Genomic DNA, 18,836 nt, shown 5'->3' with positions numbered 1-18,836 from the left:
TCTGAACAGCTTTAAATAAGAAAGAAAATGTCTAGGTGCCTTCAGCACCAACTAATTAAAACCAGGTAATCTCTAGTCAGACTCCCCTTCATTCGTGAATACCCACACTTCAAAAGAGTCCAGGTTTTCATAGAACAGATAGGATTCAAGAATCTGAACTACCTAACAGAATGCTACTCCATTCGATTTTATTTTCCCAAGGAAAATTTATTAATCTTATGAGAATTAGTGGTCCTCCGTGCTCAGGCGTTTCACGGAGATCGGCCTGAGTGGATCGTGAGGACTGAGCAATCACGACAGAAAAGCAGGCAACCTTCTCTTAACTTCCAAGGGAGGCACACATTTCATAGCTTTTTCTAACTCTACCTTCAGACAGATTTTTAAGTGACGTCTTAGCAGGAATGTCTGCCGGAGATCATGGTTACCTGAGTTTTCTCATTTGGGCTCCGAGATACTTACCAGCCCTTAACATTCACCTTAATAGGCTGCTCCAGTACCCACAGATGGGCTGCCGTGGAGGTGGCTGTTTCCATCAGGAAAGGTGGTTAGCGCTCCCATCAACCGAGAAATTTTGTATGTCTAAAGATATGATCTGCCATTTCTCCAAATAATAACACTAATAATAGCCACTAATAAACCTCTGACTTTATATGCACTATGGCATTCTGTTCTCACAAGGACTCTGTAGGATAGTTCCTGTAATTCCCATTTTAAAGGTAGAGTTAAGACTTAAACTTATTTTTATTTTGTACACCTGTCTTCTTAGCCAGCCCCTTATACTGCCTTGCAGATCTGAAGCATCACCTATCACATTTGTGAGGCCCTCAGCACCTCAAGCCAACTACCTTTTAATAATATTAATTTCAAAGAGAGATCTCAAAGTCAGTCAAAAAGCACTTTTCTCTTTAAAAGGTTTAAGTAGAATGTGCCTCTTCTGTATGTCCAAGTATTTCTATGTAGGCCAAAGACTTAGAACTGTGGGAGAAGAGCAAATAATTTGCATTTCAAAGAGATGAAAATAATCACAAGAATAGAGGGCTCTCCAATTTGAGAAAAGATTAAACAGAAACTATTAATTAATGACTTAGGACAAGCTCTGCTAATTGTTTACTAGTCACTTGAATACCAAATGAACTCATGTTTTGAAATAGATACAGTCCAGTGGAAAGCAGATTCAGAACCATGAAAAGAGACACCAAAGCATAGCCCAGGGGGGGAAGATGGGGAAATTTTAAAAGGAAGCATTACTTTTTAGTTGCTTAAATAGTTGTTGTCTGAGATGAGTTTTATTTGGTGGTACTAGATGAGAAAGGATGGAAGCAGCACGGGATCAGGGATAAGAGGTCTCCCCATGAAACTAAAAAATTCTGCATAGAAATAGGGGCTCCATTATTGACTAGGGCTATATGACCTTTTGCAAATGACTCAAGGAGCAAGAAAGATGCTTCTCCTGACATGGAGACAAAAGTACTTCAAACAGGCTGTGTGGAACCCTTACTAGACTTCCCACTATAGTTACGGGCATGATATGACTTCCAACTTCTTCCTGGAAAATCCAGAGAATAAATGGTAGGCTAGACAGCCTCTTTTGTGGCAGCGTAGAGGTGGCTGTTGGATTGGGATTATTCTGCACTGACAGGTCTCTTCTGGGCGAGTTTTCCCCATGCAAAATGAGGGCAACATGCATGAGTGCACCAGTACAGGGCTTGTCTTGGGTCCCTTCAAGAATGCCAGCTGGGAGGGTAACGGGGCCCCTGCAAAAACTAACCAGCGGTGACGATTCCTAGGGAAGGTGGCAAGACCACTCCACTAGCCCAGAAGAGAGATTCACTCCTCCAAATCAAGGGAACTACATCTGAGATGTCCTTTGATCATGTGAGTCCCCAAAAAGCCCCAGATTTTGCTCCAAAGAAGGAACCAGTTTTAAAATCTGCCAGTTCCAGTGCATACTAACTTACCTATGAAAGCTCCAGTTAAGTAAGAAGTTTCCTGATCTCCTTACCTCTTGAATCAATTATAAAGGGACAATAGGGGAAAAAAATTAAGATGCTATTGAACTAGATCTAGATCCTGCCTGTTCAATTTACAAGTTGAATGACCATTTTATATTAATTTCACTGCATTAAATCATATTAATAGCTTATTTTCATACAGATAGATACTTGCAATTATCACTTAGTTGGAAGCCTATATAGATAATGTGAGATTTTAACAGTCTCTATCCAAGCAACTGGCGATCAGAATGTTATCTTCAGCTATTGACAGAACTGGCAATCTGCGTGTAATTAATTGAGAGGTATCTACAATGGCGGGTAACTGTTCACCTACCTGCATGAGACACTGAGTGATCAATCATTATGTCTGTGATTTTTGTTTAAAAAATAGTTACCTTGGGGCACCTGGGTGGCTCAGTTGGTTAAAGCCTCTGCTTTCGGCTCGGGTCGTGATCCTGGGGTCCTGGGATCGAGCCCTGCATTGGACTCTCTGCTCAGCGGGGAGCCTGCTTCCTTCTCTCTCTCTGCCTGCCTCTCTAATAAATCTCTGTCAAATAAATAAATAAAATTAAAAAAAATATTTACCTTGGGGGGCGCCTGGGTGGCTCAATGGGTTAAGCCTCTGCCTTCGGCTCATGTCATGGTCTCAGGGTCCTGGGATCAAGCCCCAAGTTGGGCTCTCTGCTCAGCAGGGAGCCTGCTTCCCCTTTCTCTCTGCCTGCCTGTCTGCCTGCTTGTGATCTCTCTCTGTCAAATAAATAAAATCTTTAAAAAAAATTTTTTTTAAAAAAAATAGTTAGCTTGTAACAGAAAACACCATGGGTCCTCTCCAAATCTGGCTTTCATGTTGGCCCTCAATATTCAAAGTTTTCATTTCCACTTTACCAAAACTGAGTTGGGAGGAAAAGGTACAAATACAATGCTCTGGAAGGTATTGGAGATCATGTAGAAGGACAAATTTTATTCTGTAGAAAGTTCAAATCCAATTTTCCTGCCAGGTTAGAGACCTTGGGGTTCAATCTCAAGTTCACCTGGGGTCCTTCAAAGAACTTAGGTAACCCTGGTGAATTTTAAGACTTACACTGAAATTGATTTCTTAGTTCTCAGATGTTTTAAACAACTTTCACAACTCTTCAGGACCTGATTTTAGCACAGACCAGTATTTCTGAATTTACAGTTATCACCTTAGGTGTAGTTTCGGACTCCTTTATTCATTACATCTTTTCCTTTTCTTACCCACCTCCCTCATCACCCACCTCTCCCTACTGGGAAAAAGCTTTCGTGGGGAAAAAAAAAAAAAAAAGAAAGAAAAATCCTACCATTAGCTAGTGTGAAGGTTTAAAGAGATTTCTGTGCTCTCCATTTATTGTTTTGCTCCCTTGCTCAGTTGCCAGTTAGAGAACTAAATTAATCATAGAATTCCCAGGATAAACAATTTATCATTACCTTCATGTCTATCAATGTAGCTGTTTCTCTCCTTTATAAACGTTCTTTTTAAACAGCATAGGACAACGATCATCTCTTTCCTTTACTGCTTGCTTTTTGTTTTTGTTTTTAGATAAAGTTTGCGTAAAGCTTTTCTATTTCTCCTTATCACTGTGCCATCTGTTTGACGACCTCTTTTTCCAATATTTGCCTAATCTGTACTTAGGAAATCCAGATCTTCCCTTAGCATGCCTTCTCAACAAACCAAACCATTATACCTTAAAAAAAAATTGCTAATGACCACTAATATTTATGTGGTAGGCACTGCACATGGACTTTTTTTTTTTAAGTTTTTTTATTTATTTATTTGACAGAGATCACAAGTAGGCAGAGAGGCAGGCAGAGAGAGAGGAGGAAGCAGGCTCCCTGCTGAGCAGAGAGCCCGATGCAGGGCCCGATCCCAGGCCCCTGGGATCATGACCTGAGCCGAAGGCAGAGGCTTTAACCCACTGAGCCACCCAGGTACCCCTGCACATGGACTCTCTTTAACCCTCACCTTCATTCTGCTTTAGTATCATAAATTACCAGAGAAGTTAAGAATCGTAGCCATCATCAGCCTACCTATGTTCTGCAGCTAACAAATGGCAAACAGACTTAGAGCCAGGTATTTCTGGGTCCAAATTTTCCCTTTCTGTTCTTTCTTCTTTAAGTCTACTTCCTGATGTTTTTGTTTGTGTTTCTTACATTAATAGGACAAGCTTTTAAATAAATACACAGTGCACAAAAAGTATAAGTATGAAAATACCCAACTTCACATACTACTCTTAGAAAGGTGTAATCATTGTACCCGAGAGGCCCTTTGATCAGAACTAATAGAAAGGCCCTAGTCAGCTCCCTACAGGTTTTAGTTCCTGCTTTATTCTTAATGAAACGAAGTTCATCTTATCAAACCTTGGTCACAGTCAGACATGACAAGAAAGCTTTGATTGTAAGGTTTCTGCTGACAGTGAAAGCTAAATGGAGTCAGCAGTTGGCCCTTCAAGACTAAAACTGGAAAATATTTGTGATGAGAATAAAGCACAACCTTCCTCCACAGTTTCCAAAGTGCATCAAAGAACTATGATGAGATAGGGCCCCAAAGTACCTACTTCTGCCTCATTGAAAGACCATAGTAGAGCAGGAAAGGTATTCCAGATCTGAAGGGAGCCTGTCCGCTGCCTGCTTGCTAAGTACTTATCCATCCTGCTTCGTGATGGTCCTTAACTCTGAAACAAACAAAAATTTAAGGAAAAAACTCCAGATACTATCCATCTTAGTTGAGCTCCTTTCTGGTTAAATTGCAGCTATGTCTGAATTAGCTACTGTCATTCCATATGTTAGACATACTTAGCCAGATTCAGGGATCCGAGCAATAAAATAAACTTTCCCTAAAGCATTACTGAAATAAATCAGAAATAGGATGCCAGGGGCGCCTGGGTGGCTCAGTGGGTTAAGCCGCTGCCTTTGGCTCAGGTCATGATCCCAGGTCCTGGGTTCGAGCCCCACATCGGGCTTTCTGCTCAGCAGGGAGCCTGCTTCCTCCTCTCTCTCTGCCTGCCTCTCTGCCTACTTGTGATTTCTCTCTGTCAAATAAATAAATAAAATCTTTAAAAAAAAAAAAAAGAAATAGGATGCCAGTTATCTCCATATCTAGCTGGTGATATGCAGATTGGCCAAACTCTGCCAGAGAAGATTAACTCTCCAGCAGAATTTATAAAACAAAACAAAAACAAAAAAACTCATTTTTACCACCAATTCAAAATAAACTGAAGACTACAGAGTGTGTAATCAAACTTCTGCCTTGAACACAGAGTCCTATAAATGCAACAGAAAATACATTTTTCCCTGCTCTACTTTAAAAGTATTTGAAAAATGTTATTTTCAAGGAGTAAAAACATCATTAAGTTGCCCAGTGAACACACACATGCTGGCCCACTGACAGGCACATGTGAGGAAGCCAGGAATTCCTTATCCTCTACCTTCCCTTAAGCTTGCTCTCTCAGGGAATGACACCAAGTCTTATCCAGTTGACAAAAAGGCTAGAAATCATTTTGGCACCTTCCTCTCCTACATCCCTCACAGATCATCCATAACTAAAGCATTTCTGTGTTCTACTTCAGAACACATTTTCAATCTGTCCATTTACCCAAGCCTATTCCTATGACCCTAATCGAGACCACTTCTATTCCAGCTTGAATTAATGCAACAGCTTCAGGAGTTTCAACTTTTTCCCTCTTGCAAATCTATTTTTCATGCTGCAGTCAGATTAATATTCCCCAAATATAAATCTGATCATATCACTCTTTTGCATAAGACACTCTAATGTCTTGCTGTTGCCCTCAGGATAGAGTGAAAACAGCTTATCATGGTTTACAAGCCTCTTGCAAATCATTCCTCTAATTACCTCTTTGGCCTCTCTTCTGTTTCTCTCCTGTATTTGCTCCAACCAGTATGGATGACTTTAATTCTCCAATCACAGAGGACTTCCATCACTTCCATGCCTTTGTACTCCCCATTTTCTTTGCCTAGAACTCGCTCTTGCTCTCTCTCCATGGAGGATGATTGTGGGGGCTATGGGGCGAAAATGGAAATAAACTGTTGCCAGGCTGTTATGCATTTTACCTGAAGCAATTTGATGACACCTCTAAATAGGCTGTGATAAATTAAAGATGTATACTATAATCCTTAGAACAACAAATAAAAATAACATACAGAAACATGGGCAGAAAGGCTAAAGAACTGAAATACAATACTCAAAGATTAAAATAGAAAAAGTCAAGCAAGGAACAAAAAATTCAAATAGTGACAGATAGACAACAAATAGCAAAATGGCTCCCCGGAATGCAATCATTTTAGTTAACTATATTTGGTATAAGTGGACAAAGCTATCTCACAGAAGGCAGAGACTGCAGAGATCATGGGACTGAGTGAAAAACAAGAACCAGACACCTGCTGGCTATAAAAGAAACTAACTACAGAGACCCAAGTATGTTGAGAGTTAAGGATGGAAAAAGATACACCCAGAGAACATGAAGCTCAAGAAAGCTAGAGTGGCTACAGTAATCATTCAAAATTAGTTGAAGATAAGGAGTGTTACTAGAGACAAGGATGGACCCTTTCTAATGATAAAAGATCCATAAAACAATCTCAGTAGGTTTCAAAGGACTGAAATGCTGCAGAGCAATTCTCTGACCACAACAGAATTAAGTTAAAAAAATACAATAAGACTCTAGAGAAGATCTAACTGCATACTTGGAATAAGCTAGCTCTATGCTAAGCCAGCCATCAGTCAAAAAGAAGCATAAAGTAAAAAAAAAAAAAAAAATTGAATAAGTTTTATATATATATATTAAAACTTCTGAAATGCAATTAAGCAATTCATGGGTTTATAATTTTAACAGGTTATATTAGAAATGAAGGCCTGAAATCAATGTTCTCGGATTCCACCTTAGGAAGATAAGAAAACGAAACGAGCCAACCAAACCCCGATGAACCTGTACCAAACATCTGTACACATTAATCAAATTATTTTCTTATGGTAGATTTTCAGAAAAAAAATCTGACTCATCAGACCCCACCCTCTTCTGGATGCAGTCGTTACGTTTACGGCACTGCCTGTAGTGACAGATTCACAGCTGTCTACTTGTCTCCCAGTGCCTCAACTTGTGTACATTAAATATATAATTTTTTGTATGTCAGTCATCCCTCAATAAAGTGGCTTTTAAAAATTCAAAGTTAGGGAAAAAATGGTTCAAAGGGAAGCACATACTGAACTTAGATGTATTTAAGTTTAATGTATCCAGTAACTTCCTCACTGTTGTCCCTGAGCCTCCTGAAGGCTGTGCCTGTTCATATTTCCTCCATCAATTCCTTCTACTCTTGCTAATTCTGGGTAAAAATAGGGATTAAACTTAGGTTAAAATGATATGTTCCTGTTATTTAACCTGCATTTCTTCACTTACTGGTGAGGTTGATCATCTTTTCATACACTGATTAGCTGTTCTTAGTGTTTGTTACATTCATTGCCTCATTTTCTATTGACATTTACCTCTTTTCCTTGTTGATTAATAAAAGCTATTTAGTAGCATGGAGGACAAGGGGAGATGGAGAGAAGGGAGTTGAGGGAAATTGGAAGGGGAGGTGAACCATGAGAGACTATGGACTCTGAAAAACGATCTGAGAATTTTGAAGGGGTGGGGGGTGGGAGGTTGGGGGCACCAGGTGGTGGGTATGGTAGAGGGCACGGATTGCATGGAGCACTGGGTGTGGTGCAAAAATAATGAATACTGTTATGCTGAAAAAAAAATTAAAAAAAAAAATAAAAGCTATTTAGTACCAGACTGATCATGGTCTTTGGGTATTCAATGTGTATATTGTTTATTTGCTTGTTATGCTATTTTTTTTTTAATGCATGCAGCCAAATAGATGATTTTCTTTCATGGTTTCTGGCTTTATTCATAGAAAATGCTTTTCAACTCTATTATAAAATTACTGAATTTTCTTCTAATACAATATCTATTCATGCATTCTCATCCTTAATTCATCTGGAATTTATTTTATTGGACCAAGTGAAGTTGTATATCTTTTCCCACTAAATATCTAGCCAATCATTTATATCTTTCTCACTGAATTAAAATGCTACCTTTCACCTATACTAACTTTTCAAATATACTTTATGTTAATTCTCTACTTTGTTTCATTGACTGTATTTTCATGTAGCGTACTACTTTATTTTGCATAACTTGTAGGGTCTGTTGCCGTTACTACTGTTTAATTTCTGGTTACTCTCATATTTATCTTCTTTCAAAGAAAGAAATTTTGAATTTCTCAATATATACATAGATCAGAGATATATTTGAATTTGAAAAACAATGTCATTATAATATTGAATCTATTATGTCTCTTTTTTTTAAGTTTTGTTCTCTTAAGGGCTGTTTGTCATATTCTGTGTATTTTTTATTAAATTTATTCTAAAGAATTTAATTTTTTTCTGAGATCCTGTGACTAATCATTTTTTAAGATATTATTTAAATGTTTTGTACCATGTTAATTTATTCTCCTATTCTAATCATTTTTCAGGTACTTTAAACAATAGTTTGATCTACAAATAATGCTTAGTTTTACCATGTCCTTTTTAATAATACCAACCCCTATGTTCCTAAATAATGGATTTTGGAGCACTGTCTGAATCTTTGCCTTGTTCATTCAGGGGCACTTCTCTAGTGATTCACCATTAGGTTTGATCCTAGTTATGTTTTTATGGATATATTTATTTAGATGTAGACATAGCTTTACATGGACATAGAGACATATATGTAAACACTGTGAATGGAGAATTGTACTTTCAATGGCTCTTTTACCAGTGAATACCAAAGTTGATCAAATACCTTTTTATCTGAAAATACTGTTTTACACTAATGAGACTTGTGTAAAATATGGTGTTTGTGGATCAAGTGTTCCCCTCAGGATCTCATGTAGAGAAGCCAAGCTCAAGAATAACCATCTTACTATTCAGTTGAACAGTAAGTCCAGGGTCTGCCTCTCTACTGTTAAAGCATACTCCTCTCCAGTATAATCTGATACCTATTTACGTTCAGTTTAAGATGTTCACTGGGTTTGAATGTGAATATGAAAGGATAGTTCATTTATTATTTAAAAATTTTTTTTCTTAAAATTATGACTCTTAAAGCATTTTCATCATCATAAGCCATTATGGTGCTTTCATTCTGTCTCTTTCCTATAATAAACACAAAGCATACAAGGATTTTGAGGATTTTTATGCTTTCCTCAAAAAAGAAAATTTATGAAGGCATAAATTTAATGAGAAAATTTATGAAGGCATAAAAGAAGACTTAACCGAATTCTGAAGGATGTATACCTTCTAACTGGCAGTTTTTAGTAGAAAGCTTATACATGAAGGAAATGAAGCCTCAGCCTCTTGTATTCAATGTAACTTTGTTTGTACTTTGAACCTAAGAGCCTGATATCAAATGAAGCTTCTCTTAGCTTCATTTTGAGCAGAGGATGATATCCCAGCATTAGAGATGTAGACACTGATTCAAACTGAATGTTTCCTCTTAGCCACCGACCTCTTTTGCTTGAGTGTGACTTCAAAATAGAGCCTTTTGTGAAAGGTGTGTTGTTGTGCCTCACGCTCTGTGCCAGGCAGTGCAGTAGTCTCTTTATAATTGTTAAATATTGACATCATCCTAATTCTGGGATGCTATTACTGCCATCCTCCTTTTACAGCCAAGAAAAACAACATAAAGGGAGGCATAACAACTTACCCCATGTGGCTATTAAGGGCAGCTCTCGGGTGTAATCCCAGATCAGTGTGATTCCCAATCCATGGTCATTTCTGTGGCACTTGCTATCTTACTGATGTCCCTTTTTTTTTTTTTTTAATATTTTACTTATTTATTTGACAGAGAGAGACAAAGCATGAGAGGGAACACAAGCAGGGGGAGTAGGAGAGGGAGAAGTAGGCTTTCCGCCGAGCAGGAAGTAGGATGCGGGGTTTGATCCCACGATCCTGGGACCATGACATGAGCCGAAGGCAGACAGACACTTAATGACTGAGCCACCCAGGCACCCCTACCTATCCATATCCTAACTCAACTTCTCTTCCTGCCTTCTCCTACAGGCCCGTGACCAAGGTGTAGACTAAGAGGTGGAGTCATGCTTCACACGGCCATATCATGTTGGCAGCCATTCCTGGGTCTGGCTGTGGTGTTACTCTTCATGGGATCCACCATTGGCTGCCCTGCTCGCTGTGAGTGCTCTGCCCAGAACAAATCCGTAAGCTGCCACAGAAGGCGGCTGATCGCCATCCCCGAGGGCATACCCATTGAGACCAAAATCTTGGACCTCAGCAAGAACAGGCTGAAGAGTGTCAACCCTGAAGAGTTCATATCCTATCCTCTGCTGGAGGAGATAGATTTGAGTGACAACATCATCGCCAATGTGGAGCCCGGAGCTTTTAACAATCTCTTTAACCTTCGTTCCCTCCGCCTCAAAGGTAACCGCCTGAAACTGGTCCCCTTAGGGGTCTTCACGGGGCTATCCAACCTCACCAAGCTGGACATTAGTGAGAATAAGATTGTCATTTTACTGGACTACATGTTCCAGGACCTGCACAACCTGAAGTCTCTAGAGGTGGGGGACAACGATTTGGTTTATATATCACACAGGGCTTTCAGCGGACTGCTTAGCTTGGAACAGCTCACCCTGGAGAAATGCAACCTCACGGCAGTACCAACAGAAGCCCTTTCCCACCTCCGCAGCCTCATTAGCCTGCATCTGAAGCATCTCAATATCAACACTATGCCCGTGTATGCCTTTAAACGACTGTTCCACCTGAAACATCTGGAGATCGACTATTGGCCATTACTGGATATGATGCCTGCCAATAGCCTCTATGGTCTCAACCTCACATCCCTCTCCATCACCAATACCAACCTGTCCACAGTCCCCTTCCTCGCCTTTAAACACTTGGTGTATCTGACCCACCTCAACCTCTCCTACAATCCCATCAGCGCCATCGAAGCCGGCATGTTCTCGGACCTGATCCGCCTTCAGGAGCTTCACATAGTGGGCGCCCAGCTCCGCACCATTGAGCCTCACTCCTTCCAAGGGCTCCGCTTCCTCCGTGTGCTCAATGTGTCTCAGAATCTACTGGAGACTTTGGAAGAGAACGTCTTCTCCTCCCCTAGGGCTTTGGAGGTCCTGAGCATCAACAACAACCCTCTGGCCTGCGACTGCCGTCTCCTGTGGATCCTGCAGCGGCACCCCACGCTGCAGTTCGGGGGCCAGCAGCCCATGTGTGCCGGCCCCGACACCATCCGCGAGAGATCGTTCAAGGATTTCCACAGCACTGCCCTTTCTTTTTACTTTACCTGCAAAAAACCCAAAATCCGTGAAAAGAAGCTGCAGCATCTGCTAGTGGACGAAGGGCAGACGGTCCAACTCGAATGCAGCGCGGACGGAGACCCTCAGCCTGTCATTTCCTGGGTGACGCCGCGGAGGCGTTTTATCACTGCCAAGTCCAACGGAAGAGCCACCGTGTTGGGTGACGGCACCTTGGAAATCCGCTTTGCCCAGGATCAAGACAGCGGGATGTACGTTTGCATCGCCAGCAACGCGGCGGGGAACGACACCTATACGGCCTCTTTAACGGTGAAAGGCTTCACCTCAGACCGCTTCCTTTATGCCAACAGGACCCCTATGTACATGACAGACTCCAACGACACCATGTCCAACGGCACCAATGCCAACACTTTCTCCCTGGACCTCAAAACAATACTGGTGTCTACGGCCATGGGCTGTTTCACATTCCTGGGAGTGGTTTTATTTTGTTTTCTCCTCCTTTTTGTGTGGAGCCGAGGGAAAGGCAAGCATAAAAACAGCATTGACCTCGAGTATGTGCCCCGAAAAAAACAATGGTGCTGTTGTGGAAGGGGAGGTGGCTGGACCCAGAAGGTTCAACATGAAAATGATCTGAGGGTCTAGCACTCACGCTGTTGATTCTGGGCCGGTGTTGGTCACCAGTGAGACAGCTGGCACAATCATGACTAGGTTAGAAGGTGGACTCCTGCAGCTGCCCTGTAGCAAAGCAGGGTCCATGGAGCAGGAGGACTTCTCATGGAGACTCTCCACCTAGAGGGAGGCAGGCAGACACGTGCCGGAGCCCTTCACAGTGGGATACTAATTGTTTGCATTGCAAATATCGGCATTCTGGGGATCTCAGTAATGAACCTGAACCTTTGGCTCATGCTCATGGACAGTTACTCCACATTTTCTACCATGGCAAAAACAAAAGAAAAAAACAAGGAACAACCTACAATGTAGGATTTACATATTAAAAAGACACATTTGTCAAAAACATACTCTACGGAAAAATTTGTATCTATGATTCTCATTTGTTAAAGCCTTGCATCATACCATATTGTTGGTTCAGCACCACAATGAAATCAATATATTCTTTACTCTTTTTTTTTGAAACATATATGCTGTATATGTTTTAAAGCAATATGAATGAGAGGTTGTGCTTTTAGTTACTCACCACTATAGATCCAAGTGTGATTTCACCTTCCTTTCCATAGAGATGACCCCGAGACTAGATCCCTGGAGTTATGGGCGGAGAGTTGTGGGACCATGCGTTTGTCTGATATAGGATGCCAAGAAATAGGGCCCAAGGCAAAACTGCTCAACTCTGTTAACTTCTGTTACTATAAATAAAGGCATGTGCCTAGTTTTGATACAGAATGGAATATTTTTTATACTTGTGATATCACCCTGGACCAGTTTACTGTAACAAAGCCCTCGGGTTCTCCAGAAGGTTGTGTGCCACTTAGTTGTACCTGTAAAAGGCAAAGTAGGTGTTTGTGAGGAAGATTATCCGTTTAAACACAACTTGGTTTTCCTTTCATCAGTTGCTGCTAATGGGTTAATAGAAAGAGCACGTAGTTGTTATCTATACTCATAGGGTAATACTGACCTTGTAGCAGAGATCAAGGATTCGGATGTTCAAAAGCTCTGTGGATAAGGAGTTCTCCTCCGATGCCAGCACAAACCAGGGTGACCCAGACAAGCAGCTGAGGATCTGTTACAGTGATAGCTGTCTGAAGCCTGGACTGCTGCAGTCACAGGAAGTAACCAGCTACCACGCTGATGTTTTCCATTCAGATATGTACTGTACATACAGTATTACCTTGAATGGGTAACTTCAGGGCTTTTCCCTACTTCCTTTTAGCTTGAGAATTGTCTTGTGTACACAAGAGGAATCCGTCTCATTTTTAAAGAGGTGAGGAGAAATAAGGTTAATTAAAAAGCACTGGTTTTTCCCTCTACTCTATAGGGAGTAGAGGGAAAAACCAGGCTCGAGAGTCCTACAAATGGGTTAAATTGTGCAGGTACTTTGACCCCTCTGACCCAAGGATCTCTGTCCAGTTCAGTTTGTATTAATGACTGTTACTCAAAGTTAAAACATGATAGTGTTTGTTTGTTTGTTTGTTTGTTGATGGCATCCTGCCCCTACCACCAGTGATCTGGTTCAAATGAGACATAATTCCGTTTGGCTAAATGTTCAGTGAATGGCTTTCAAGGCATATATTCATATCTGAGAAAGCACTGAATGCAGAGCGGATTCCTGAAATGTGATCTATTTAATCAGCAAAGGACAGATAGGAAATGTCCATTCTTTATACATTTGAGAGGGACCTGAAAGTGAGCCCCCTTTTGGACAGATGAGTGGGAAGTTTCTTAGGTTTGTTTCTTGACATACCACCTGGGGGTTTGACTTTCAAAAAGCTGGCTTTTTTTTTTTTTATCATTTGAAATTTTGAGGAGCTTCAATAAAATTAAATTGACCCCAATAAAAAAGTGACAGGTCCAGAAATCGTTTTGCCGATTGGATAGTAGCATAGTTAAACCCCTTTCTCCCTTAATAAAGGGTGGAAATGAGACAGAAAGATTGAAGCATTGCCTCTATAGTCATTTTTCATTTGACTTTCCTAATGACTATCATAGATCTTTTAGAAATTCATTTTCCACTTTTGGAAATTACTTCATATTACATATCCAATATTACAAATCAAGACTTTTCTGTAACTCCTATTTCCCATGTGCAGGTGGAATGGGGTCTTTCAAACTGAAAAGAGAAAGTGGAGGGCTAGTCTTCCACAACTTAATAGAAAATACTTCATCTTCATTTTGCACTGTTGTATTTGCAACTCATTGTCCAACAAGAGAAAACATCGAGCAATTAATAAAAGGGCTTTGTGACTGTAGCTGTTCTTTTCTGTTAAATTAAAATTGACCAAAAGCAGCTTAGTAAATGAAACGGAGTTCAAATGAACCCATCCACAAAAAGATTAAGTGAAAAGATTTTGTGGTTATTCCATTAGAAGAAGTGAGACTTCACTCTTTTAGGGACTTCCACGCTCTGATCTGTGGAACAACAGGTATTTAAGATATCAGCAAGCACTCTTCCAAAAGAAAGATGGGATAGACTACTAAATTGGGAAAATGCTGCATTCTTTAACCACCTCTTGACGTTTAAATATACATGAGCCTAATGAATTCTCTGCAAGTCCTAGAAAAAAGAATTCTGTTTAATATTGCTCACCTTAGGGTTTCTCTATAATTTATTTGAGTGCAAAGCTTTTCCTTTTCTGATATAACTATTAACATTTTGAAAAACTGGAGTTCCGACAAACCCAGTTTGGTCGACAGTGAACTAAAGTTGTGCTCTTCCAAAGTATTCCTAAACCAGTGTTACCACTAAGAGCAAAACTACTATTTGAATTGGGGTCCAACAGATAATAAAATATACCACCTGCAAACGTGATCAGGTCATAAGAATCTATTGGCCAGATATTTCTTGGAGAATTCACTACTTTCTGCCAGAAACATCACAGTAATGCTTTTATTGTTAATTCAATAGCTACTTAATTTTCTCCATTCTCACTAGCGGTGCAGATCTTGGGTTTCTTTGTATATCTGTAAAGCTCTGAACGTGGGTTCCGTTAACTAGCTCTAGGGCTTAGTATGGAGTTACACATAAGGAATTTTCCCTTATGGCTTTAAATTACCTCTTGATTAGAGCAAAGTAGACCAAGGTAGAGAATAACAGCTCTGAGAGCACACGGGCCAAATTCTCTCCTAAGTAGCCCTGAGTCAGCCTCTTCCTAGAGGATTTGTCTTAAAGTGCTGCAAGAAGAAATACAGTTGTTTGGCTCAGCACTTAGTTCTAGGTTGACCAGTTCAGTTGTGTGTGTGTGTGTGTGTGTGTGTGTGTGTGTGTGTGTGTGTGTAGTGTGTGTCTATATCATTTTCAAATAAATTTTATTTTCTCCAGGTATTAAATCTCTAGAAGAACAAATTCTCTAACTAGAACCCTAATAGTCTGAGAGAATTGATCCATGTCTGCAATGCATATTACCAGAATAAAGTAACTCACCAATCTGGCTTATTGTGTTCGTGGTGAGGGATTTCTACTTGTCCAAATTCTCTTAGTACTCACTTATTTAAACCTCATTTCATTTGCACTGCATTTATAGTTACGAGCTTTTCAAATATTCTCATAATCTGAAAATGTAAACCAAGAATTGCCAAGATTTACAAATCCTGGTTCCTGAGGACTTGGGTCAGATTTCTAGGTTTGCTCAAGCTTCTCAGAAATTTTGCTTCTCACCACCAACTCCCCAGTAGTATGAAGGCATTCAGGATTTGCTCTACAGAGTCAAGGGTGGATTCTTTTTTCGTTGTTCTGTCAAATATTTTGCTCTCCTCAGTTCTCAGAGAAGCCCAGGAGTTACATAATCTTCTATGACTTTTTTAGAAAAAGGATTATTTAAATCTCACCTGCATTGACACCTGACTTTTGTCACTTTCCATGACTCAAGTAGGAACAAATATATTTATATTTTAGAACGTACAAAAGAGAGGATGTGATCTTGGAGAAGAAAAATTGAGTACAGTCCCATGTAAATTAACTTACCCTTCCAGGTTCTCCCTTCATCTCTGGGTCAAAACATTGGTTTTAACTTCAGGGACTGTGCTCAGAAGCTGTTCAGCAACATGTAATATCTCTTGAGGTTTTCTAGGAAAGAAAAAAAATACATCATTTTCAGCATAGAAGGCTAAGACTTGACAAAAAGACATTATCGAGGGTTTAAAGAAAGGTTAGAGAGAGATACTTGGATCCATTTTAATTCCATTTCCTCTGTTGCTAAAATTTACAGTTACGGTCTTCTGAGAAAGAATCCTAAATTATGTTCTTCTTTAAATTTAGTTTCTGTGTTATCTCTATTTCCCATGTCCCGGTCACCTTTATGTAACTCACACGATCTATTCCAAATGGATTTTGTGGCATGTGAAACTAGTATCAAAAATCTTTGGGGCCAAAGCCCATTCATTCTATTTGGTCCTTAGGTAAAGATACATAATTCTTTATTACTAGGACTGGGATCTAGCAACAGTCCCCATTGGACGTGTACATCCTGTACCTGGTTATTTGCATGGATTTCCCACCAACGGCTTGGGGAGCTCTGTCCTTTTTTGTAGAATCCTTGATACTTTCTGATTGAGGAGTTTGAGTTACTTTGCCCTTGTGTGCAGGAAGCCTGGAGGACTGAAATATTATCTGACTTGCTAATTTCAGAATTACATGCATTGTTTAGGCACCAGACGGTGCTTCCTGATATTTTGGCAAACACTTGATGAATCTCTCTCTTACTGTCCCCTCAGCTCCTTCAAAAGCCATTCCCAAGAGAACACTCTCATTCTTACTGTAGTTAAAGTGTGGCGACTTCACAACTGAAGTCTACAAGATCAAAATGCTAGCTGATTTGTTACATTATTTACCTAAGTCATATAATAAAAACTGGGCCTAAAGGCAATAAAAGTCTAGATTTGCAAGGTTTAGCCAAGTCAACTATGGTTTAAATCAACAATGACAGGTTTTCAAATCTGAAATTGGTTCATCTGTTTTGGGAGCAGTAAATGTGGCTGTATTTCTCAAAAAAAAAAAGAATGAAAACTGCTTACCTTGTGTTAGCTTGGCCTATGATAAAATGTTTGCAGCAAATATATATAATTAAGAGGCTTGTCAAAGGTTTATTTTTCTAAAACAGGCCTGGAACTGATGTTCCTCTTTCAAAATATGGGAATCTGATCAAGATACCCTTGAATGTGCCTCAGACTTCCCATCTCAGTTGGCCAAGGTCTTTAATGCCACTTTTCCCTCTCCCACCCCCATCTCCCCGGAGAAGATCCTGGGTGGGAAGGAGGAAGAGAGCTGGGACTACAAAGTCCCCTGAGACAGCCCACAGAGCGGAAAGCTTTGGTATCCCCCACGTTCCCGCCTCCTTTCCTGAGACCACAATTAAAATGATCTCTCATTCTCCAGCTCTGCCCTCCTCTGCAGTGTCATCTCCCTGCCGCTGTCACACCTCATCAATGAATGCTCTCTTTGAGGATAAGTCTGCTTTCATTGATACTCAGAAGTTTTAGGGTAATTGTTAAACTGGAAATGGCTTTTTAAAAAAAAAAAAAAAAAAGCTCCATCCTATCTCACATAACACTTTAAAAGTTAAGACTTACCGTTCACATAATCACAAGCTGACAGCACTGTGCAGGTGGAGTGATTCTGATTTTTTTCCCTCTCTTCTAGAAGCAGGTGGGTTGATATAATGCCAGCCCTAAATAGAAGCTTTATTTATAGCCTCAGCAGAATGAGAAAAGAGCTGGCATAATCAAGAGGATACTGCATATTTTAAGGAAGGCTTTACCTTTAATATGCAAAATAGCCATTAAGAAGACAACAGAAATGCACATTTACATTCTGTTAAATCGGTTAACTGTATTAGTTCCAGTAAAGTTCAAAAGATAACCTTCTGTGCTGAAAATGGGTCAAAGATTTTATGTCTACTCTACAGGACCAAGAAAAAAAAATCCAGAAATTTGGTTGCCATGTTAACTTTCTTCATTTTGGTACACACCTCCTATTCTAAATTGCTTTAATATCTTTAATCTCCACTACAATATAATCAGTACAATCTACAATAGCACATAATCAACAAGTAATGATTAAGAAGGAGATTAACTCAAACTTGCCAAAAAACTTCTCACGTTATTTATAATGATATATGTTTAGCAAGGCACTGACTCATATACAAACATATGTGATAGCCAGAGATGGGAACTGAGCCACAAACTTTGTTTAGAGGCTATTTGGAAGAAAACATACTCTTTTCCTCCGTAGTTATAAAATCAGGTGTATTACACACATGGGTTGCTTGATATGCAAGTCAATTGTCTTATTTTTTCTCCATACAGTTTGGAATCCCCCAAGTCATAATTTAAAAACTATTGTTTATATATACATATATAAATATGTGGGAGAGGGTGGTTTGATTTTTTAAGTGTTTAAAATGTAACTGTTTTAAAGACTGATATGCTTGAGAAAGAGGGAACCCCCCCCCCAAAAAAAAACCAGAATGTGTGTCTGTGCTTTTCTTTGATTTTTTTAATCAAAATCTTATTCTGGGAACATCCTATGATTGGAAGATGAAACAACCTACAGAACTTGTTTTTGTTTTTGTTTTTGTTTTAAATGCCTGATAGTTTGTTTTTGTTCTCAAAAAATTAGTGCTAATGACAAAAGTATTTCAGTTTAGGTTTGTGTCTGATTGACTATTATTAATTCATTTTGTGCGCATGTTTAACATGTAAAACCAAGTTAACTTATTTTATTAGTATGTAAAATAAGTTAAGAAAACATGTTTTCTTTACAGATGTAAAGGGCTTAAGCATCTGACATCTCAGTTAAATCCACTGGGATATTATTAAGTAATGAAATGTAATAAAACGTGACTG

General features: G+C 39.6%; 1 protein-coding gene across 1 annotated transcript in view; it reads left to right on the top strand.

The window, feature by feature from the left end:
• LINGO2 (leucine rich repeat and Ig domain containing 2) overlaps positions 1-16,989 on the top strand; it is a 792,006-nt gene extending 775,017 nt beyond the window's left edge. Inside the window, 3 exon segments of the mRNA XM_047700796.1 lie at positions 10,102-11,888; positions 11,890-15,243; positions 15,274-16,989. Of these exon segments, the coding sequence (XP_047556752.1) occupies positions 10,137-11,888; positions 11,890-11,958 (1,821 nt within the window). The 5' untranslated portion in view covers positions 10,102-10,136 and the 3' untranslated portion in view covers positions 11,959-15,243; positions 15,274-16,989.
• Positions 16,990-18,836: the final 1,847 nt, after the last annotated feature.

The sequence above is a fragment of the Lutra lutra genome, chromosome 13 (genome assembly GCF_902655055.1).
Source record: "Lutra lutra chromosome 13, mLutLut1.2, whole genome shotgun sequence".
NCBI lineage: Eukaryota > Metazoa > Chordata > Mammalia > Carnivora > Mustelidae > Lutra > Lutra lutra.
The sequence above is the reverse complement of the archived record's forward strand: the minus strand, read 5'-3'. Positions and strand labels throughout refer to the sequence as shown.